We start from the raw sequence: 24,598 nt of genomic DNA on the forward strand, positions 1-24,598 counted from the left end.
CATACGTTACTGTTGGTACTTAAATAATAACTTTATCTAAATGTGTAAAGGTCATCATCATCATCAACAACAATCCATATTCGGCTCACTGTTGAGGAGTCTCCTCTCAGAACGAGGGTTAGGCCTTAGTCCACCACGCTGGCCCGATGCGGATTGACAGACTTCATCCACGTATACAGAATTAAGAAAATTCTCAGGTATGCAGATTTCATCACGATGTTTTCCTTCACCGTTAGAGACACGTGATATTTAATTTCTTAAAATGCACATAACTGAAAGTTGGAGGTGCATGCCCCGGACCGGATTCGAACCTACGCCCTTCGAGTCGAAGATAGAGGTCATATATAGGTTTAAAGCTCACAGTTGATTTATTTATGATTTTCTTTCTTCCAATGATTTTTATTATCAGTCCTATACTTACCTAATCTACCTAATCTAACTTGAGAAATGGTGGTGGTTCAGAGAGCATGTTAAGCTGGCGGTCCCATTATTATCGATAACATCTAATGGAACAGCAGCGACAATCCCAATCCCAGACCAACAGCAGTTGGTCTGGAATCCTGGCTCTGTAGTGTGCCATTTAAAAATGTCATTATCATCATCATCATCATATCAGCTGATGGACGTCGGCTGCAGGATACATGCCTTTTGTAGGGGCTTCCAATCATCACGATCCTGATTACATTTGATAATGATGACAAAGAAAGTTGTCTTCAGTCTGTTAAGTGCGGATCAACCGTAGTGGGCCCTATAGGCATGGCCACAGAGACAAGATACTTGTAACGCCAAGACTTTACGGCCTGATAAGGTTGATGAATCATTAGCCTTAACGTCATCAGTTCATCGTTCGTCGTTCATCAAAAAAAAGTTCATCAAAATTGGCTTGGTTTATTGTTTAAATTCGTAAATGTCTGTCACTCAGATAAAAAATATGTGCATTTATTAAATTGATAACTGTAACTGTATACTGTTGTTATAGTTAGTCAGAATAATTAGCACAGTTAGCAATTTAATAAATGCACAAAGCTACCTATTTTTTATCTGATCATTTAGTTCAATGGTTTCCCTCATTTTATATCACAACACGCAAAACAATATTGAAGTAGCCAGTGTAACCTAGCATCTAGAAGCTATTATACTAATTATGGCAGCAATGAAGGCCGCTGTTACAACTTTATCGGCTCCGTAAAATGATTGATAGCCGTTACACCGGAACGCGGACTCCAATCAAGAGTCTTTCGTCATCAGCCGGGAAATGAGGCAACATCACACCGATTACTGTCTTGCTGCTGTTTTTATTGCAAACTATTCTTTAGTTCACTCGCCAGGCTGCAGTTAAATTGCTACAATTTATTTATATGGTACATTAAATAGCTAATATTTGCTAATATTGTCTTTTTCTCACGTAGGTAATTCCCGATCCAGGAATAATAAGAAAAAAAGAGATAAAATAGCCATAAGTAGCCTATACATTGCCCAAAACCTCTACCTTCAAATGAAATCAGTTCAGCCGTTCCAGAGGTAAGCCAAACAGATAGATAGACAATATATTTTTTTAAAGATAATGTTTTCGTGTTGCGTAAATAACTGAGTAAATACAATTTTAAAATCACAGACAAATGTTTCAAGTTATTTATATGTACTGAGTATTCATGATAACAACAGCGGTCATTACTTTGCAAATGAGCAAATTATGTTTCTTTTTTTCTAAGAATACAATTAATTACCTGTTTGGTCCAGTGTTAACCGCTGTGGCGTCTGATCGTGAAGTTAGATTAAAGTTCTGTATATGCAATACTGAGCATTTATTAAAAAAAACTTAGTAGCAGCTCGGAGTCCGACGGAAGACCTTCAGAGAGCAATCAGAGATTTATTTCATATAAATCATCATCATCTTGAGTACCATATCTTTTGATTAGAATTATATTTTGTCACTTTGGCTTTAAAATTTGAGTATTTTTGGAGCAAGCTATATTTTATTACGTACCTGAAGTGAGCACATATGTTTTCTGTGGTATGGTTAGTATGTTACAATGCTATGACGAGTCTACTTTATATTATAAACATTTTATTACCTAGCTATTGAAGCTAAGTAATAAAATGTTTGTAATATAAAGTTAAGTTAAAAATATAAAGATTTTTATTACGAGATAATATAGATCAGTGTGCTTACATGATATTGCCTACATAATTAAATGGTAGATTAATTATTGCCCCTACGTCAAGATTGTGTTTTATGGCCTCACTTGCACATTATTAAAAACTTTAAATAATGACTACAAATTAGATTTCCCTTGATGTAAGAAAATGTCGTCGCCATAACGAAATGTTTGTTAGATCCATTGATGTATTAAGTTGACTATATGTTATGGTTAACCTATACCGTTGTATAAGTATCTAGTAAAGATCTCACGTGTCCGTGAGCTTTCATACGACTTTCATCTCCTGTCCACCATTTAATAGTAGATTTCAAAGATATATGTAGTCTACATTGAGTTTGAAATAGATATCTCATAAAATAATCACTTCAAGTACAATACAGTATTACAATCTGTGCAAGAAGTATTGAATTTAGTTATTAAAAAGAACTTATTTATTTGTATTGTACGAAAAGACAATTTTATTACTATCACTTTGTAATTATGTGGTTTAAAATAAGTTTAATTTCGTAATTTACATAAGTGTATACTGACATAAAATCTTTAAACGTTACAATTGGACGAGAATTTAATTACAAATCTTTAAAAACGCAACGTGTGTCAACCTTTGAGTAGGCATCGAGAATGAAGCAGACTACGGAAACGGTAAATGATTGGGAGAAATCCAGCGGAACGATTACGATCATCATAGCCGAGACATCGATTGATATCGTCTGTCCAACGTGATTACTGCCGCGCCGATTAAAATCTCCGAGCGGATCCAGCGGAATTTGACAATTCCGCCAAATTTTGACAATGACGAAAAAGATGAAGATGACGAAAGTGTTCCAGTAACGTTACATCGTTACATGAGTTTGCGATCAAATGTTTGTCTAAACATCACATATTACGATGTAGCGGTAAATCATTAATAACCGGTAACGTTACAAAATGTTAGTAACAGTTAACTAATTAACATTAACGATAAAATCACTTTGTATTTTAGAGACAGACGAACAATTTAGTATATTTTATTTTAATTTTAATAGGATATAGGTCATATTAATAAGAGAACAAAATAAACATTATGTTTTCAAATAAATGCAGATATATGCGTATACGTAATTAATGATATCAATATATCTCACAATTTCTTAACAAATACCTATTTAGTGCAAAAAATAAATGAAAATTAATAACAAAAGGTTGTTTCTAAGTATAAAAGTATCTCACGTACAGCACAAAAATGTTAATTTGCTTTAATTTCCGTGTGTGCAATAAATAATTCCGTTACTAATATAATTATCATATACTTCCTTTAAAAGAAAATATATCTAATTCGCAAAATATTAGAAAACGCGAATTAAATATAAATCAAACTGAAATTGGAAAGCAGAGTAATGGAAAATATTCATAGTCGCTATCTAACAATCTGCCGAGTGCCAGCGCCAGCGCCTAACAAACCGAAGATTGTAATTGTGGTCTTTAAACGCGATGAATTATTCATTGCCCACGTATCTAATTAAATTCCAGTAGAAACAATCCCACTTGGAGAGACTTTTCACACTTTAACGCTCCGTATTACGTTTCGCCATAGAAAACAGCGCACAAGCGTCGCGTCATTGGCTTCTTCTTTCATAGTCTTGCATTTTGATTTTCCATATTTTGTAGAGCTTATCTTTTTGCGTCTAATTTACTCATACGTGTAGTTGGGTATAGATAATAATCTTTTTAGCTTATCATGGTTATGTAATTCTCATTTTTCTTTTTCTCCTTAGTCTTTAATTATCCATCGTAAAATGTAGAAATGTGTTTCAAAGTTTTGCATAGAATATTTAATTTAACCTGTGATTTAACTATCTACTTACTTGTAACTACTAACTACTGTGTACTATTGTGTGGGTACTCTTAACTACTACTCAATGAGCTTCAAAGTTGTGATCAATGTGTATTAGATGTTTTTATGTGGTAAACCTTATATGTGATCATGTACCTAATGTGACAAGAACAAGTGAATGAAGTGCAGTGTAAATCAAGAACTTTTGTTTGTCTGTAGTGCGTATCTTTACGGTTAGTCCCTGGACGGGATCACTCGTGCGGCGGCCTGTTATTATGTGAAATAATAAAAAGTAAAAAGTGTGCCGGGCCAGGCCGGCCGCGGACCGGTTCCACGCGGCTTTCGTTTTAGGCTCCCGGGGAAATTGCCCGGGACTGCTGTTTGGGATCACGAATTTGAAAATGCAGTCATGCGAGACTGCCTCATGTCACGATTACCTCAATAATTTCTTACGTAATGTTATGAGTATGTACAGGAATACACGTTAAAGTTCCTTTTTGTACATTATTATTACTTTTAGTAGATTTCAAAGAAGGTGGAGATTCTTTAAACGACTGTGTATTTTTTTGGTAGAGCAAAATTTCGATACCTTAGGGGCATTACCTTTGTCTTGTCCGCAGGGCATATTATCATAGGCATTTGCCCTGATTTATGAAAATAAGGCACAGAAAAAGTTACATTACTATCTACATAGAAAAAGAGATTTTATTGCAAATGAAACACAATATGGGTACAATAGCGACAGAAAATTATTGGAGGCTTCATTTTACTCAAAGTTTAAGACACCTTGTTGTCGCACTCTCTCACAGGCACACTTTGGGGACAGGAGCAGCGCACGAGCAGAGCATGAGCGTGTCAAAACAATACGCTTGATGTATACCAATAATAAAATTAGTCATTCGTGACGAATGTAACGAAGGTGAAAATCATTACTCACATTATCATACCGGTGAGAGAAAACTTTGTTATTAATGCGTCATTAATTTTAATAAACTGGTAATGGTAGATACCCATTCATTTACAAACTGAAATGTTCAAAATTCCGACTACTCTGTCGTTTATTGGTTAATCTGCGGACCTAAACCTCGAATGAGTTTGAGATTGAGATTTCACTACTTTGTACCTACCTCAAAAGTAAAATAAACATAACCGTTGTGGAAATTATGGAATCTATCAGTCTATCTGTGCCCTGCAACAGTGCGTAAACTAGCAGGTAACTCTTCGCAGGTTTTCTCCATTACAGATATAACGTCTATACAATCCCTTTTTTCAAAAAACATTGCTCTTAGTAAGAGCAGAGGTAATACCAATGACTGCTCTTTAAGCAGTACATATTTATGTTCGTCGGTGACAATATATACTCGTATTTGTACATATAGATTAGTTCTCACCATTAGTGGTCGCTAGTTACCCATTCCACTTCCATTCCACTAGGTAAAGTTACACTTTGTTGTTCTTGTCTTCCGACCGCTCGCCAGTTAAATAATGCTGAAAAGCTTCATCGTAAGTATTTATCAGCTTTTGATAAAACTCGTTAGAACCCACGCTAAACGATTACGTTTTATTATAATTGGTCAAGATGGCTGTATATAATTGGTTTAGATTTATGCTCAAAGTGTCAATGTATAACGAGCCGACAACAGACAGGCAACATAGCGCGCGGCCCGGAGCTACGCACGGAGCGCGTAAATCAAACGCCGCACGTCACATGCCGGCATGTTAGTGCCCATAGATGTACCATACACTACGGAAGACACCATACGTACAAGAGCGTGAAAACTATTTCTTTATAATCGAAGGCCACCGCCGGGAAGAACTACCCGCAAGATAGAGCAACGGATGAGAAATTCGTGACGCGATATTTTAAGACTGCGACGCTGTCGTGATTTTGACTCTTGCATTGTCATCTACCGCCGAACATAAGTCCGTTCGTTGTTTATACCTTTAGCCGATTTGCCAGCGAATAATCCAAACATAGGAAGATATATTTAAACTGTAGTGGACAATTTTGCCGTGACATGACGCCATTGAATCACGTAGCAAAAAGACACGACGAGTCAATTTTACGACTGATATTGAGCGACGGCGAGTTCATACCATAGTATGCACGAGATTTAGTTAATTGTAATCGTGTTTTGAATAACATAACGAAACAGTGACGTAAACACCAACAATTTTTTTGTACAGTGTTTACAGTGAAAACTATGAAACTAGTTGTAACTGAAGTAAGTCCATCGAGTCACAGGGATTCGCTGGATGCAGGCGACTCAAGATTGTGATGTTTGGAAGTCCCTACAAAAGGCCTATATCCTGCAGTTGACGTCCATCGGCTGATAAGATGATGATGCAAATCCTACTATCAAAGTACTCGTATATATCTCGTGCTAGTTATATCAGTGGTAAGTATCAATAATGCATGTTCTACTAATCCCGCGTATGACGTGCCCCGCCCGCGGCCGCTACCAGCGATAATCTGCATCTAGCTAACAAGCTCCACTTGGATGTCAGAAGAGTGCCTCGTGCGTGTCAAAATAATGACATTGATACTTGGTCAGGCTGTAATAACGGATACATACGAGTTTCCATTTACTGCAAATAAATAAATAAGTATTTAACTATTATAAACAAATATCATCATACAAAGGATCACAAGACTGGACTCGAACCCAGGTACACTAACATGTTAGACCTACCTGTAATTTAGAGCGGCTGGTTCGGACTTTAGTACATTTTACGTTGCAATATCAGAAATTTAAATATCTCAATAGCAATGGCTACAAAAATTCAGGCTTCTCTAAAAGTATTGTATGCCACTGCACGTAATTAGCTATTGTAGCACTCGTGCTGACTATTATGCAGTTCGGCTTCACCTCATTGCACAAAAATCACTCGTGCTACAATGGCCCTCACCTCACTACATGACAGTGGCTTAAATAAATATACTTCTCCAGATGAGCTTTATGTCATAGTCGAGATACTGTGGCCTAGGAATACTACCTACTATAACGTGAAAAAAGCCGTCTTCGGCGGTGTACCTGCGACAGATGGCAGCCGACACGACTCTTATCTTGCTTGAAGGCTATTAATTCTCTAATGCGACAGCTAATAATGGAGCCTCACTGATAACATAGTTTATATTCTAACAATATCTTGCTCTTTCCATACACTTACAATAATTTGATTTAATTAGATCACCTGTTGGCGGGTCGGAACATTCAGCCGGTCGGAGCTTGTGTTTATCGGTAATTGTGTATCAAGCATATGTCGTTTTAGATACACACTGCATATAAATGATAGCGATGAGAACAATCTCTTGTAGTTTTCAGAAATAAGACGCAAGTATTGACTTATTGCCTCGTCGGTCCAGTTGGTGGCTATGGATTGTAAAGCCCTGGGTCGAGTTATTAAAATATTGATATAGAATTCGTAAGAAACGACGACTTTTTGAAGGCGATGATTAGTCCGTTAAACTAGGTATCCTATCCTATACCTACTCTTAAAGATAATTCGTCTATAGACAATAGTATATGTACCTATCAGGATCCATGACAGCAGCGTTAAGCAAGTGGTCACTTCAATTTGGACTAAAATTGAAGTCAGAGGGTTTTCTTCAAGATCGATGGCAGAAACTACAAAGCGGAATTATTATGCTTTGAACTTATTTGAATCCCATTAATTTTATGACACTGCACTTTTAAACCTACAACTAGAAATATAAATCAATTGAAAATACGTTTGAAGTTTATGACTTTGCAAATATATCAGCTATGTAGAGATCAACTCAGAACTAAAGAAAATGGCAACTGGCCCAAGTTTACCATTGTTTAAGAACTTCTGGTCCAACGAAACGTAGCCTACTACATAGCGAGAGGCGAGGAACGATGATTATCCATCGCGAAGGCTTCTTAGGAACCGTAAAGAGAAACAGTAATGGCTGGTATCACAATCGCAGCCCACGGCGCTGATGTAATGATGTAATGATGTACTGGTGTAATGGCCCGCCGTCTGCAGCGTGTGCCGTTAAACAGTGTATTATGTTGCACGCAAGTATAAACATATTTACTATCTAGACACCAGTAATGACTGTAAATCTCTTGTTGATCAAGTTATAAAAACAATCATAAAAGCGATATGTATGATCAGAAATTTATAGGTAAGTTATATTGCCACTAGGCTGTGTTTTTATCAGAATCTATTTCTAAAGTTATATTGGATACGGAAAGTTGCTTGAACTATACAAATGCTAGTTTGAAATAGAATATATTTCAAGCACTTTTAAAAAGTCAAGCAAGTTTTTAACTGATGGTTTTTTTATGAAATACATTCATAATATTATGTCGTTTCGCACAAAAAGTAGGTAGGTAGGTAGGTATGTAAATATTTCTCAAGTAATTATTAATTTCGAAGTTTCCACAATTGTTAACAAAATCGTACAATGACGATGACGCTCGACGAATTGGCTATTTTTTAAATACAGTCAAACGTATTTTGAATTATTTACGGGCTTTTGACCTTCGTGTATACCTACTCCACACACTAGGTATAAGTATACGAAGGTCAAAGCTACGTTAGAGTTTTAAAAAGGTGAGATAAAGTTTATTTAATACAGCTGACTAAATACTTACAAATTACCCCCATACGTTATTATTTCAATCAACTTGAAGTAGATCTAGAATAAAAATCACGGTACATAAGGCTGATTTTACCTATTTTTTTAGTAGGTACTAGTTAACAGACATTCAGACGGTTCATACCTGATGTTAAGTGGTAAACTATCGCCTAAAGTAAAGCAACACTTCACACAGCACACTTGCTTTGAATACAACCTACGTATACCCAGATGCTCTTTGTCATAAAGACGTTCGCTACTACTCAAAGTCTCATCTACGAAAAGAGACATTATAGATTCTGCATACTAAATTATTACTGACATTGGTGCAATGAATAAACTTAGAAAAGATAAAATACCTATCTAAGTATATAAAGTAATAGGAACTGCATTAGGTATAACATGACAAGGTCACGAGACAACCTATGTCAACTCGTAACCAGATACTTCAGTAACCGGAGCTGTCTGGTCTGATGCAAGATGGAAAGAGCCTTGCATGTTATTTGTCAAAATTGCAGTTACCGACGGCAATCCGTCTTTTTGTGTGTTTGTATAAGCAAGTCAACAAACGTTGCAGATATTGGACGTTGCGAATGATTGATTTCATCATGTTCACGGTGTATTGTAGTCTGATTTACATCTTAAATTACATTTAGTACGAAAGCAATTTGATAAATTACAGCAATCTTGTTTAAGGTTTTCAATTAACTGATTGAGTATGATACTTGATTTAATTTATGTTCTCAGTAGAAATACAACTTGTTTATGAATAAAATAGTTAATTTAGTTGACGTAAGCAGATATTTTTTAAGGATTGAAAAAGAAGTCATAGAAAGTCATTGTGAGTCCTTCTGCACATGACGTTATTTTAGTGACTTAATTACTAGAAACTTATTGAGTACCTAGATAGTTAGTCTTTCTGGGTAGTTCAAAGTCTCGTATTAACTGTTACACGTGTTGTTTCAGCTCTGATGCGCGCTCCCGGGGGTCGCCATGTCGGCGGTGATGAGCACCCTCTCCATGATCAGCGGCGGGCGGCGCGCGCACCGCAAGCTCGCCAGGTACAGAATCTGTATATGTTTCAGCTCTGATGCGCGCTCCCGGGGGTCGCCATGTCGGCGGTGATGACCCTCTCCATGATCAGCAGCGGGCGGCGCGCGTGGGTTCGATTCCCACAACTGGAAAATGTTTATGTGCTGAGCATGGGTGTTTTCCAGTGTCTGGGTGTGTTTATACATTCTGTAAGTATTTATATGTAGTATATAATTATAAATGATCTTAGTCACAACACAGGCTATACCCTTACTTTAGGACGCTAACGAAAAAATTAAAAAGAGGAACGGTCTTCTGTATGTACCTATCTTAGAGATAGAACAAGGGTCTGTGTGTGTATAAGCAAAAGAGACAAGTAATCAGCGTGGCCCCATTAACACTGCCGGCACGGGTAATTAGGCTGACGCTTACGAGGAAAAGGTTTTTTAAAAAGGAACATGCCGCTTTATGCAAAACGAAATCTCTTCGCTCTGCAAGTATTTGTATCAGAAGTAGCAGTTAAACATTGTTAAGCCTGGGGCAGCTAGAGCCTGCCACAACGTTGATTGGCTAGTTATTTAAAAGTCAGTGATGGCCAGACTTTCGACATTTTATAAAATTTTGTCAGCCCATGCTCTTACCATGGGTAAGTTAAACTATGGATTTTGGACTATTTTCACTTTGGACTATAGTTACTTGAGTAACTAGCGGGTCCTGCCCCTCAATCATCTAAGTATCAAGCTTTTTCTTTCATATTTTCTTCCTGATGAAATCATGTTCTCTATCTGCACTTAGCTTTGTGGTAACTTCGCTTCAAAAAACACCGTTTAAGGCTAAACTTAAAGCCGAGCCTCTGAGCTCTCTATCTGACATATTGCGAAGTGTATTTCTTATTATCTATATCCTGAAGAACATGTAATTTTATGCCTCATACTTAAACGACTGAGGAATTGCAGGTTTTTTATTTGCTGATGTTGTGGTTAATTCCCAAAGCAACCTTAGTCCAAACGTCAGAAAAGTTTTGTGCTGAAAATGTCTCGAATTTTTTTTAAGCTATCAGACAATCACAAACACTTCTCTATAACATTTCTATCATCCTATACTTATTGTACTTAGTTAATGAAACGAATCTCGCATTCTGTCGTAACAAAATAGTGTTTGGAAGCAATCAACTTTTTATAGATTTGTAGAACCTGTTGCTATGTTTTTATTTTACCATAATGTTGAGTGGAAGAACACGATATCTCAATTTTCCCAAGAGCATCGCCCACGCAAGCCCTCGCGCGTTTATCGTAGGTATAATCCCACGAACTGTAGAATACGAGGAGGTATTAGAAAATTCCATGTAATTTGGCTTTCTACCCATCGTTGCGCTAATGAAAACTAAAAGAAAAATACTTTTGATTTTGCTATTATATTTAGTTACGTAAAGTTTTAGGCGTGTGTATTTTTTAAATAATATTAATTTTCTCCCAATCGAATTTTCCGGCCACGACAGCCAATCTCATGTTGAGATTCACCATATACGCAGAAGACGATATAATGTACAGTTGTATGTGTAAACACAGGTGTACTTTTTATTCACTCACTTTTATAGTCCGATGAACATGACAGACCGACACGACCGGTGAAATACCAGCTGATCTCCGATGATCGCTGATGTGTTGCATGCCACGGCACATACATACTACACACGGCCTCCGTGGCGCAGTGGTATGCGCGGTGGATTTACAAGACGGAGGTCCTGGGTTCGATCCCCGGCTGGGCAGATTGAGATTTTATTAATTTGTCCAGGTGCCAGACCTGGTCGGAGGCTTCGGCCGTGGCTAGTTACAACCCTACCGGCAAAGACATACCGCCAAGTGATTTAGCGTTCCGGTACGATGCCGTGTAGAAACCGAAACGGGTGTGGATTTTCATCCTCCTCCTAACAAGTTAGCCCGCTTCCATCTTAGACTGCATCATCACTTAGATTGTAGTCAAGGGCTAACTTGTAAAGACAGAGTGTGTTACATACTAGACTTCATTGTCCGTAACTGAACCAGCTCGTTTGCTAGTAATGTAACTCAATCGTCCCTTCAATAGTATTGTGAAAAGGTAAGTGAGGCAGTGTTTCAAGGCTCCCAGTGTGTAGTGTAGGTTGTGTTGCCGACTGCTGCTAGCGGGTGGTGGCAGGCGTGTCGGGTTGCAGTGTTACGTCACAAGGCTTTGTGTTCCAGATCACTGTGTTTAACATTAGAATGGAATTTAACTGTGTAACCTAAACGATTTTTATTGGATGCAGGATACAACTAAAAAAATATGATACAAGTTTAAATTACATTTTAAGCATATAAATTATTAGCTTATGCTTCGCGGTTTCAGCCACGTGGTTACCGGTCCCGTAAGAACACGGGGATAATTTATAGCCTATAACGTTCCTCGATAAATGAGCTATCTAACACTGAATGAATTTTTCAAATAGGACCAGAAGTTCCTGAGATTAGCGCGTTCAAACAAACAAACAAACTCTTCAGCTTAAAATATTAGTATAGATTATTATTTTTTATACCCCATAAGTTAGCCCTTGACCACAATCGTACCTGGTGGTAAGTGACGATGCAGTCTAAGATGGAAGCGGGCTAACTTGTTAGGAGAAGGATGAAAATCCACTCCCGTTTCGGTCTCTACACGACGTCATACACATCGACACGCTTAATCCCTTGGCAGTACGTCTTTTCCGGTAGGGACCAATTCAGAAAAGCTCAATCGGCTCAGCGGGGGATTGGACCCAGAACCTCCGTCATGTAAATCCACCGCTCACAGCACTGCGCCACGGAGGCCGTCAAAATAATTATTACTAAATTCATTTCAATTGTGTTTTTAGAACAAGTTCTTATAGTTGACTGAACCGGCAGTAATCATAGTATAATGCTGTAGCTTCAAAGTACCAGAGTCACAGAACTAGTGTAAGCATTTAAGATCCTGTATATGACGTATAGTAATATATTATAGTAATATTTGTCTGTGTTGCAGCTCGCGCAAGTCGGGGCAGTTCTCGGACGCGGGCGAGGAGCGCGGCCGCGCCCAGCATGAGCTCAGCAAGCAGCGCTCCAACTCCCTCGTAAGTGACTCATCGCATGAACTGTCCAATACTTTACGTCACAGCTTTAGTGTCTATAACCTTTCTGACCTAGTGCACTAAACTGCTAGTAACTTTGCGACGGTCCAATTTTTTCAGTTGCTGTCTACTTTGTTGTTGTTTATAGTAAATAGATTTGTTTTTTTTTTATTATTTACACTCTATCTAATTTTTTTTATTATTCATCACTATCCCGACGCACTTCAGAAAACAAACTTCCATAAAAAAAATATCTTAAAAACAATGTATGGTCTTGGTTGTAGATTGTTCTGTAACTAACATTTTTATTTATAAAAATGTAGATTTTTATTCTATTTCGGAGTCGTTAAGTGACCCCAAATTAATAAATCGGTCTGCGGAAAGTGAGACTTGCATGGCCTATGTATTGTTAAAAGCAAGAATGTAGCTAGATGTATCTAGGTCCACATTCCTCTATGATAAAGTTTTAATTGTAGGTATTAGGGAGAAGAACTGCCACGAGAGGCATATTGATAGACTGTTTAACTTTTTTACGTGCATGTTTTGATATTATCGCGCATGCTTACCGTCCATCACAGGCGTCGAGCGATGATTAGTTGTTATGAGTGCTCAAGTTATTAACTGTGATAAACGATAGCCATTAAACTGTTGGGGAATAAAAAAAACCGTATTCTGGGATCGTCGATAAATATAGCTGCAAGCATCAATTTTCTGTGTTCTTAGTCTTGTGTATTATGTAATTTTGTAAATTCTGTTCTGCATTCTGCAAATTGTGTTTATATTGCGCATGTGTGATATTTATAAATACACAATGATTAATATCTATGTGTTTTTCTTTAATGGTCAACAATAAAATCAGATCAACCAATAGGTAATCCTTGTGGTAGTGGGTAGTGTATCTTTATCTGAAAAATAAACATGAAAGCTCTCTGTGGATTGAGCTACATTATACAGGAGTAGGTCCTCAAAGAGTTTGATGTCAGTTTATTATTATTTGTAGTTCTATCGTTAGGTATATTTTGATAGATCTACATTATTATATTATAGGTGTAGCTGTACAGTCTACAGTGCTTGATGTCGATATGTAGGAATCAAATAAAGCGACTAGCATAATAAAGCCTATAGGTATAACCTGAAATCAAGATAGAGAAAATTTCAAAATGAAATGCGACGTATTACGGAACTCTCTATAATTCAGTTTCAACTTAGACTTAGTAGCGCGTTTTTACCAATTGAAAGTATTTTCGTAATGATTACCAGCGCGGTTGATCTCGACAAGAATGTGTAAAATGCAATTATCCATCTCGACGAACGCCGCGGCTCCTCGCTCGTTCTCGGAAACGCACGTAAAAACTGGGTTTCTAATGCGCTCCAATAATTGAGCATTAAAATGGTTTCTAACTCGACTCTTAAAAAGGTCATTACGATGTCGTACTGATAGTCGAGTAAAGAAATCGAGGATGAACGACTGATCTTTATTGATTAGACTTTTTGTGACAGAGATCATCCGTTGATTAGTTTCTTTATATTTTCCCCATCTACAAAACTTCAAGAAGAAGAAGAATTTGTCCTGGTCTAGTTTTATTGTAAGTTTTTGTATTACTGTATGAATTTACTGTTCCTCAGTTACCTTAATGACAGACTTTTATTATATTTCAAAGTTAAAATTTAATTAAATACTCGTAGATCCTATGTTTATCGCCAGGCAACCTCACTGTATTTTAGTCTGAGTCTGTTAATTACAGATGCTAAGCGCCACATTTCTGCATTACACGCATTGACGACTCGATAGTTTAAATACTCACAATTGTGCTAAGTATAAAAATCAGGACGTTCAACGCTACACATTCTTATTATGCCTGTTGATATGTCAGGAGCATTGGCTTGAGGTAAAATATTTTTACAGAAAAGCAACGTGCACACATGTTGTAGAGCGTGTCACCATCTTGGGAAGCGATGCATGTACAATTTCACGTTACAGTTGCACTGACGAAGACGGTGCGTAATTAGATAATTACTATAGTATGCGCATTATCATCTGAGTCGTCCGGTCATAAAAGTCAAAAAAGATAGGAATGTGCAGCGCGCCTACCTGCGCACCCTAATTATCGATAAACGGCTACCTGCGCACGTGCTAATTATGAGTCAATAATGATTTGGACGATTCTGATTGGTCGGTTTCTAATGTAATTGCATTGCGTATTTTTTTTGCTATAAATGTGTTTACTGCAATTAAATAAATACATTCATGTGTTACTCGTTGCGCACTATGGATACTAATATATAATAAATTTGGCAGAAGACGAAGATTCTGATGATGAAGACTCAGATGAAGATTAATTTTATTTAGTTAATAATTATATAATATGAAATATGTATTATATTAAATCAAATATTGTTAATTTTTTTAATTTTGTGAACAAGATACGATAATAAACTTTACTTATCGATAATATGTCTTTCATTGTTACACCCTTCACTAGACGGCTCCATAAGACCCATAAGTGCAAGCGAGATAGATATAGAGAAATGATTTATGGCCCTAAGACTCAGTTGTTAATGCTATTAGTATAGTACCTATCTGCTCAGCGCACAGCGAACGAGATGAAAGCACTTGTGCGTGTTGCATGACTCGGCTCACGCGCTGACTTCTAATGTGTACAGTATACCTGCATACGTATTCATGCAGGTACTTGTTATTACCATTATCCTGTCCGTCCTCGGTCGTTGCCAAACTACTTAGGTAGGTAACCCTCCAAATTATGATTATTGGTGAAGTAACTAGTTAATATTGTAACAAGCATTACTCTTAGATATACTCGTAATATTAATTAGCAGATAGAAGATGGCTTAATCTTGACTAGACTTGAAAAGTTCAGTCAAGATTAAGCCATCTTCTACAGCAGACGTTGTTTATCTAAGAAGTTCGCTTTCCTGCCTGCGTCAAAGCAGTTCTTGTCAAAATAACAAGTAACAAGCATTCATTCTTTCAAACTTTAAAGCACTAAGGTCTTTTTAGGGTTCCGCACAATACGTGCACTCTACGAGTATACATATAGAAACCTTCACAGCTTTTGTCTGAGACAGGCTATTTTCTCTACATATTTTAATGTAAGATTTTTTTATCAGTACAATGTGAGCCATATCTTTTAAATATGACCAATATTCCCATCCAATTATTAGTCAAAAAAGAGTGTTGGGAATGGATATTGGATAGGTAAGATTCTCTTTCAGCAGGCGAAGATCGCTATTGTGACTTCTATAAATCTTAGAGGCTAGATTATTTCAGAACTCATGGACTCGCAAGATCCGCAGTGGATCCGTGGCATTTTGCCACCCTATAGTAAAGCCACTGGTTTCGAGACAGAAAAAACATTTATAGCACGGAACTCTCCAAGCGAGACGTTCTCCGGTCGAAACGTTGTTTTTGACCCTTTGTCCGGCGCCGGCCAACAGTCGCACAAAGCGAGGGCGCGCCGCCCGACTCTAATTACCATAACTTTTAAGACGTTCCATTTCATTGTTGCAGCAAACCCTGGAGCCTGCGGGGGTCGTCAACCTCGAGAGCTTGGAAGCTAAGGTTGGTTGGTACTGAACATTGTAAGCTATAGAACACACAGTGGAACTTTTACGCGCGTTTATCTTATCCGTATCAAGTAACATGCTAGTTATATAGTCTAGATTCACGGTTAAAACTAGAGACCATCTAGAAACGAAAGACGTACTTTACAATTCGGTGGAGAGAGATTATACCAGATACTGTTGAAGTACAAAAACACCTAGCCAAAAATATAAAAAACAAACTCTAGGAGTTTGTTATTTATATTTCTGGCTAAAATTTACATCATTTTAGAAATTAAGTACCACCCCATTGAGATGGTTTTAAGTTTTTTTTTTTTTTTTTTTTATTCTTTACAAGTTAGCCCTTGACTACAATCTCACCTGATGGTAAGTGATGATGCAGTCTAAGATGAAAGCGGGCTAATTTGTTAGGAGGAGGATGAAAATCCACACCCCTTTCGGTTTCTACACGGCATCGTACCGGAACGCTAAATCGCTTGGCGGTACGTCTTTGCCGGTAGGGTGGTAACTAGCCACGGCCGAAGCCTCCCACCAGCCAGACCTGGACAAATTAAGAAAATCTCAATCTGCCCAGCCGGGGATCGAACCCAGGACCTCCGTTTTGTAAATCCACCGCGCATACCACTGCGCCACGGAAGCCGTCAAAAATACGTTAAAATACGTTAAAATTATGTTAACTGTCAACTGTAATTTCTAATGATGTACCTACTTAAACTATAAACTATACTTCTATAGTTTGCCTTATCTAATACCTCCTGAAGCAGACTAGCAGGCAAAACTATGCCGAAAGGACTTACTTTTGCCTGCTCTGTTAAGAAGAGATTTTTTTTCGTTTGTATCTTTGAATTATCGCAGAAAAGTTTTTCATAATGGCGCTGACATAATTCGTGCAGTTTTGTACCCGCAGTGTAACCATACCTTTAGGATTATTTTTAATCCATTCCTTTTTCGTTGTTGGTAATTGCGAAAACAAAGTAATTAACATACAAAAAACTCCGCTCGCGCTTTAGTTAGGCAAATTGTGATTTCATGATCTCGCAAATTGTAGAGTAGAATAAAACAATTTTAATTTAAAGTCAACGCCCTTGCGCTGAAATGAAAATTGTGTTTTTCAGAACTGTATCATTAAGTGTAATTAATTACCGTAATCATTGTGTAATTACTTAAAATTACACATGTAATGTATTCTACGTGTAACACGGCGTGTTAGTTGTTGTTCGGTTAAATTGTACCTAATGCAGGTTATTATTTAGTAATAGTACCGTACAAGCATAATTAATTAAGTGTGAAACCATTGTCAGCAAAAGTTAGCAGGTCATGCAAGGAACACGTCCTACCACTTACAAGGCATTGCCCTTCAATAACATGTTAAAAACTTTTATAAGCCTGAAATTTCATCAGCAATGAATGTTTCGCAGCAGATATCAAAAATATGGTGGTAGTCTCCGGACGGCGCAGGGTTATTACGTAACTCGATGTACCATTCAAATACTAGGAACATCGTTCTTCATCGTATTTTCGTAATTAATGATCATCTAACATAGTTATTTCGTCGAAATGATCTTGGCAGTGACCTTTTCGTTTTACTAACATCTATCATGATTATTTCTACAAAATTACGTAAATAACGGTTTTTTGTAGAAATAATCTTGCAACTTCCTAATACCGCTAGTATATTATTGCCACTTTACGTAAAATGAAGATGTTTATGTTATTTCGTTGAAAATACGATGTTAGATCACAAAAGCGAAAATACGATGAAAAACGATGTAGTGACTCACTGTTTGAATGGTACACTGAGATACATAATAAGGCCGCTGGTTACGAAGTGGTCTCTTAGACCCTCCACACTGCTCTAAATAATGTTTATTGGCGAGCTTTGGGTGATAGGTAATGTTTGCTACACAACGACCATTATCAAATGTTAATGATAATGACTTAGACCAACGAGGCAGTTTATTAAACCAATTAAAATAAATAGTATTCTATATATTCTATAAGTCATTCAAGTAGAGGCATACACTATACACCACTTCAATTCAATTGCGGGTTGGTGGGCTTTATAGTATGATATAAGTAATTTTTAATGACCGGATATACGTAGGTATTCTCCGAGGCAAAGCTTCAGCTTATTACGACGATATATCTTCTTATCTACGGCGCTAAATGATCAAATAACTACTGAGGTAATGGGCGAAGTCCGGTGTAGTAAGCAACTCATTTGACAATCAAGGAAACGGCGTTGTATATTTATATTACAGCCCTATTGCGCCTAATCTTCAAACTTTCCCAGCGATTGTCTCATTGTGCTGTGAACTCTAAACATAAATAGACTTTTAGTACGAGTCACAAGTCGTAGCGTCGTTTATTACTTTCGAGTAGGTATCATTCCACTTACATACGAGACTTACCAGTGGAATTACCTAGAATTAGTGGATAGTTCGTTAGTTTGTCACAGAGCCACGTCCACTGAATCGCTTCGCTGAACAGAATCGTTGGTGTGGTTGCCGAGAAAATTACAAGATTAATTTAAATAGGTTTGATATATAACAAGTAATATATTACTTTAAACAAAGCTGTGATTGAAGACGTGAGTCCTTTCATGATTTAGTGTCTAGGTACTGGCGTCTTGTCTTGTCCACAAGACAAGTTTTTGTTCTCTGGTCAGGATGATAATATTATATATAAAAATTTTAATAAAACAAAAATTCAACCGACTTCCAAACTTCAAACTGATCAGAAGGTAGCACATAGGTAAGATGTTATTTTTTGCTTTTTAGTTTAGGTTAATTTGTGAGTTGGAAGTCGGTTCAATTTTTTTTATTAAAATTTTTATTTTTTAATTTTTAGTGTTAGCACACCTACTGAGTGTGAACAAAAATTAATAAGCAATTAGTTGAAACGTTATTTTCTAATGATAAGTATCTAAGTCCTACAATCTCAATTTTAAAAATACTACCTTACTACTACTTAACTACTCATATACAAAATTTCACTCCCCCTTTATCCACACGTAATATAAATATTCAGAAAAACGTGAAAGGTGACTGTCCTCCGTCTTCATCACCAGACCCCCTATGCAGTCACAATCCATATGGTTGGAAAGTTCTCATCAATATAAAATTTATCAAGTCCAAACACAAGGTAGCTACTGTGAACCGTCGAGGAGTTCCCTTAACTCTCCTTCATCTTCGTCACCAGACCCCTAATACAGTCACAACCTATCCAGGTGGAAAGTTCTCATCAATACAAAATTATCAAGCCAAAACACAAGGTAGCTACTGTGAACCGTCGAGGAGTTCCCTTAACTCTCCTTCATCTTCGTCACCAGACCCCTAATACTGTCACAACCCATCTAGGTGGAAAGTTCTCATCAATACAAATTTATCAAGTCCAATCACAAGGTAGCTACTGTGAACCGTTGAGGAGTTCTCTTAACTGTCCTTCGTCTTCATCATCAGACCCTTAATACAGTCACAACCCATCTAGGTGGAAAGTTCTCATCAATACAAATAAATCAAGCCCAAACAAAAGGTACCTGCTGTAAATCGTTGACGAGTTCCATCGTCTGTGTTTCGGCTCCATCATCAGACCTACTCCAGACCTTCATAAAATTGTATTGGTTTAAAATACCTTATGGAAACATTAACAAACGCACTAGCTGTCCCTACGATTTTCGAAAGTTCCCCTCGATTTCTCCAGGATGCCATCATCAGATCCTGACATAAAAAAAATGGGACCACCTTGGAATCAAACCCTTCAAAACAAAAAAAGAATTTTCAAAATCGGTCCACAAATGACGGAATTATCGCTGGACATACATAAAAAAAAAAAAAAAAAACATACATACAGCCGAACGTAGAACCTCCTCCTTTTTGGAAGTCGGTTAAAAACTGTTGTTTCGTTTTCTTTTATATTTTCGACGCGAATGCCAGTCATTTCTATTATGTATTTCGATAACCGAAAACTATAAATGTGTTTGCTAAGCGACTTCGTACTAAGTATTTAAAGTTTATGTTTTTACTGTTTTCACACGAATTACTCAGTCAGTTTAGCGTGGATGCGTTTATCTTTTCTCTGTTAGATAAATTTGTGAAGAGATTTACTTATCTTTTAGTTAATATATTACTTAATTGCAAAGAAAGGCCTTTAGGATTACGAGACTGGACCGATTGCAATGAGATAATTGCATTCTCATTGTGCAAGTGGCATGTGCCTTATAATGAGAATTACAAACAATAATAATACGACTCAAAAGAATGTTTTAGCTCAGCAGCCCATAACCTTTTTGTTTTCAAAACACCATCAGTTTAATTAGTGCATCCCGATTCATTTGTCTTACGTAGGTTCATACTCATATACCACTTAAATAACAATTAACTCGTTTATTGTGGCAGTGTAAATATTTAGACAAAAGAATGTTGTTTGCTTCGCCATCTTTTGTTTGTTTACACCTCCACAGTAGCTCCACGGTGGTAATGGAAATCCTCATAGATATCACAGCAGCATAGAGATGCGAGGAGGTTATGCTCTTACCGAAAATTAATAAAACCCAAAGAAGTTCCCTTTGACTGACAGTTACGCACACTACCGCGAACTCCGTCAGCTGATGTCTTACCTTTGGTGCAAAACATCCGTTACAGGCGTACCGGAACCACAACACACCAACCAGCTCGAGGACCCTAAGACGCAGAAACAATCGCAAATGTTCGGCGTCAACTCTGCCCGCACAAAATAACTGCACCTAACCCATTCCTTGGGGTCATCAATGGACATACCTGTAAAATAGGTCAGAAGGATGTGCGGAGGGATTGTCTGAAAGGATCCGCAGCACAACTGCACTTAGGACGTTAGTAGTATTTACGACAAGGTACCCCTATCGTACCCTCTCCTAAAACAGTATTTACGAAGGTTCATTATTCAAGATACATTCAGTAACGGCTATGTAATGTCTCAGTTGTTCGTTACTGCATTTTAGCTCCATCATGTGATTGCGCGGCAAGGTTGCGTGTGCAATGGCAATAGTTGCCAGTGAGCAGTGATCAGTGATGACAACAACAGCGCTATCGTGCTCAATCACGGCCGACGATGTTATCGCCACGTTTATTCTCCGACAGCTCTCTACTGCCACTGAACCAACGGACCGAGTGTACGATTTCGGTTTTAACCTGCAAGGTGCTCTACTGAGTACCTAGCTATAGATATAGACGGTGTTTGGATGTACTTACTACCTACAAGTAAATCAGGCGGGCCATATTTATTTCGTTAGAATATCTATTAAAAAATACCCAAGACATAATTTAAAAAAAATTAACACATAAATGATCTTAATACGAATTTTGTTGAAATTATTTACAGTGATATAGTCGGATGCAATATTTATGACGTCTCCGAAATAAGGTGTCATATACTTAGACCATTAATGGTCTAAGGTCATATAGTGCCATAGAGCCACGCGCGAGGTGACTGTGGGTTGGTGGATGGCGCAGAGTAATGCCCTGCCGCCGCCCCCCTGCGTATCCGGAGACATTTAGAACATTATTTTGCGCAGCATTAACGCACGAAGTTAGGAAACGTCAAAAAAATTGCATCAGAAATCTTAAAAAGTCGTAAAGTTATCAACTTTTAAGGTTTTTTTTTAGTATTTAAGTGTTTATGATTCAAGTCTGTGGTTTACTGATACATAACAATGAAGTACCTGTGTAAGTGGTAGGTGGCGTCGAGCCAAGGTTGCCAGCTCGGGCAGACGCAGCGGAGCGTGCGCAGGAAACGACGACCAGCGACCACTTCCCAGATCATTTTAATATTGCACGTCATTATGTACCTGCAACCTACAGAATAATAAATAAAAGTTTATTTATACCAACTTCACCATTATCAGCTACATCCACTTCTGGAATAGGCTTCTTGTAAGTTGTAAGGACTTTCAAACGCCGCCGCTTGTAACGGGTTCCGTAACCTGCTTGTTGTCATCGGCCCATCTAGTGAAGAGTCGACCAACATAGCACTTTCCGATCAGGATTCGCCATTTCAGCACCCTGGGTCTCCACGACCATATGCTCCTCGAGCTATGTACCCCTCCCTCCCATTGTCATCACTGGCAACACGCATTTATTACGATATAACGCAATAGGGATGGTGACAGTTTTTTAAATTGTATATAAATTAAGAGTATACTAATAGTAAAGCAATTTTGTAAAAGGAACAGGGTATCTGCGATCGTTACTTTCGGAGCTACAGGGATTTAAAGGGTCAGATTTGCGGCGCTGCCGCGGATCCCTGAAAAACGCCCCATACAAAATGGCTCGAAAAAATGACGTCATAGGCAATGTAATGATCGTTAGATTTGTATGCGCGTTCAAACAAAATTACTAATATCTTTGTTATTTGTGCGTTTATCTTTATAGTTCATATATTAAAAAATGTCACATTTAATGTAAGGAAGCTAAAACTGTATGAATTTTCATCTAATTACGATAAAAAAAATTTAGTAGTTTTTGAAATTTTATAATCTCATTTATTTTGCAAATATCCAGACAATCTTTGCTTTTTATGTATAGATTAGTTAACATTGACCCTATTTACCCGAATGTATCATAAAAATCAATATATTCAAACCTAGTCATCATCCCCATTACGATCTTTAAACAACCGAAATGGAAAACTCATAGGCTGGCTTTGTAAGTGCAAGTGATTACAGAGTCTAATGGCATTTGAACATTATTATTGCATGTGCGTTGACCCTTGCGACAATAATTTTATATTGTAACTGGCGGACTACGTCCGCGTGATGTGAAAATTAATTTTTAAAACTGTAACTCTTAAATGTAGGACTTTCCATACAAACTTTCAACCTCTATTTCACCCTCTTCTTTTTTGGTTCAAAAAATACCCTATGTTTCTTTTTGGGTATATATTTCTGAAAGCTCTATCGGGTTTATTAATAGAAATAAGTAGATAAGTACTATGAGCTATTTCCTGCAAATGTTGTTGATTGTTGATAGTTTAGCTCTGTAACGCTATAAAGCGCGGTAACCAGTTGGTGGAACAGCTGGAAATATAATGTACAATACGAATCGAGATCAAGATGATCCCGGAAATTGTTTCTTCACAGTTGTCAAGCTAAGCTGTGAAAATCTGGTAGTAGACAACGGTACAAGTTATATGAAGCTACAATGAAAGACCATGTGGTGTGGCGAGGGCATAGGGGTATTGACTATATCGGCAGTATCGAGCTAATCCAAAGAGTTGAAAACTATTCTTTTGTTCTCTGATGTTTTCTGGTAAAGCCAGCAAAATATCCAGCCATTTGAGTATTTTGCCAGCTGAAAAGAAATGATCCTCCCAATTCTAAACCAGTAATGAGACAAACTCTGCGAAATATACCTGAACTGAAATAAAGAAAGATGTGATTTTTTATTCAGGAATTTAGGAATTTTTTTTAGGGTGACAATATCTTTATGTTCGTATGTTTAAGTCCTCACTAATAGCTAATACCAATAATTTTGCATCAACTGAAACTCGATACTTATCTACTCAGTCGAAGATCAAACGTGTTCCCTCAATCATACAAAGTTTAACGAGAAGTAGCAAGATTTTAGTAAGGTACAAATAAATACAATACAATTGAAAAAAAACGCATTCCGTTATTGTTCCGTTAATGTAAATCTTTGAAGTTCAACAACGGCGACAAGTTTACGTGTACACGCCATTCGTATCGCCTTGTTGTTAACACTTCTATGCAGCGCCGGCCCGAAGTAAATTTTAAAATGGAGCGAGATCCAATTATGGCGCCTCTCCTGTTTGCACCTAATAATACCTATGTAGATACCTATACCAAATTATGAGTGTTAAGTGAGAATGCGAAGCGAAGATCTCGACCATTCTATGGGGGTGATCAATTGAAAATCAGGCGCAGTACCGTACGATAATCCTACTCAACCGTAGACCGTCTACGGTTGAGTAGGATTATCACTTAGGCGCTCTCTAGAATTTGGCGCCTGGAGCGACTGCTCCGTTCGCCGTATGGACGGTAGGGCCCTGTCCTGCTGTCCCGTTGAAGGTGCTCCCCTGTTGCAGATGGCCAGTATCGAGGTGTCGCTGGCGGGCGCGGCGCGGCGGCGCAGTGCGGGCGCGCGCGACGCTTCCCGCGAGCTTGACGCGCTGCGCGCTGCGCTGGGCGACAAGGACACGCTCATACAGAGGTTCGTTTAGTGGTTTCGTTTAAACAGCACGCAAATATCTCGATTGATCTCTTTTGACTGTCCCTTATTAGTAGCCCCCGATCCCTCGCGATGTCC

General features: G+C 37.7%; 1 protein-coding gene across 2 annotated transcripts in view; it reads left to right on the top strand.

Moving 5' to 3' along the window:
* Positions 1-24,598, top strand: part of LOC112052722 (uncharacterized) — a 57,406-nt gene that overhangs the window by 14,680 nt on the left and 18,128 nt on the right. Inside the window, exons 2-6 of one of the 2 annotated variants that reach the window (XM_052881901.1) lie at positions 1,410-1,521; positions 9,551-9,645; positions 12,632-12,719; positions 16,246-16,296; positions 24,378-24,502. In XM_052881901.1, the coding sequence (XP_052737861.1) occupies positions 9,578-9,645; positions 12,632-12,719; positions 16,246-16,296; positions 24,378-24,502 (332 nt within the window). In that variant the 5' untranslated portion in view covers positions 1,410-1,521; positions 9,551-9,577. The remainder of the gene's footprint in view (positions 1-1,409; positions 1,522-9,550; positions 9,646-12,631; positions 12,720-16,245; positions 16,297-24,377; positions 24,503-24,598) is intronic. The other variant, XM_052881900.1, reaches the window with a different exon arrangement.

Source organism: Bicyclus anynana, chromosome 5 (genome assembly GCF_947172395.1).
Source record: "Bicyclus anynana chromosome 5, ilBicAnyn1.1, whole genome shotgun sequence".
NCBI classification, from domain to species: Eukaryota; Metazoa; Arthropoda; class Insecta; order Lepidoptera; family Nymphalidae; genus Bicyclus; species Bicyclus anynana.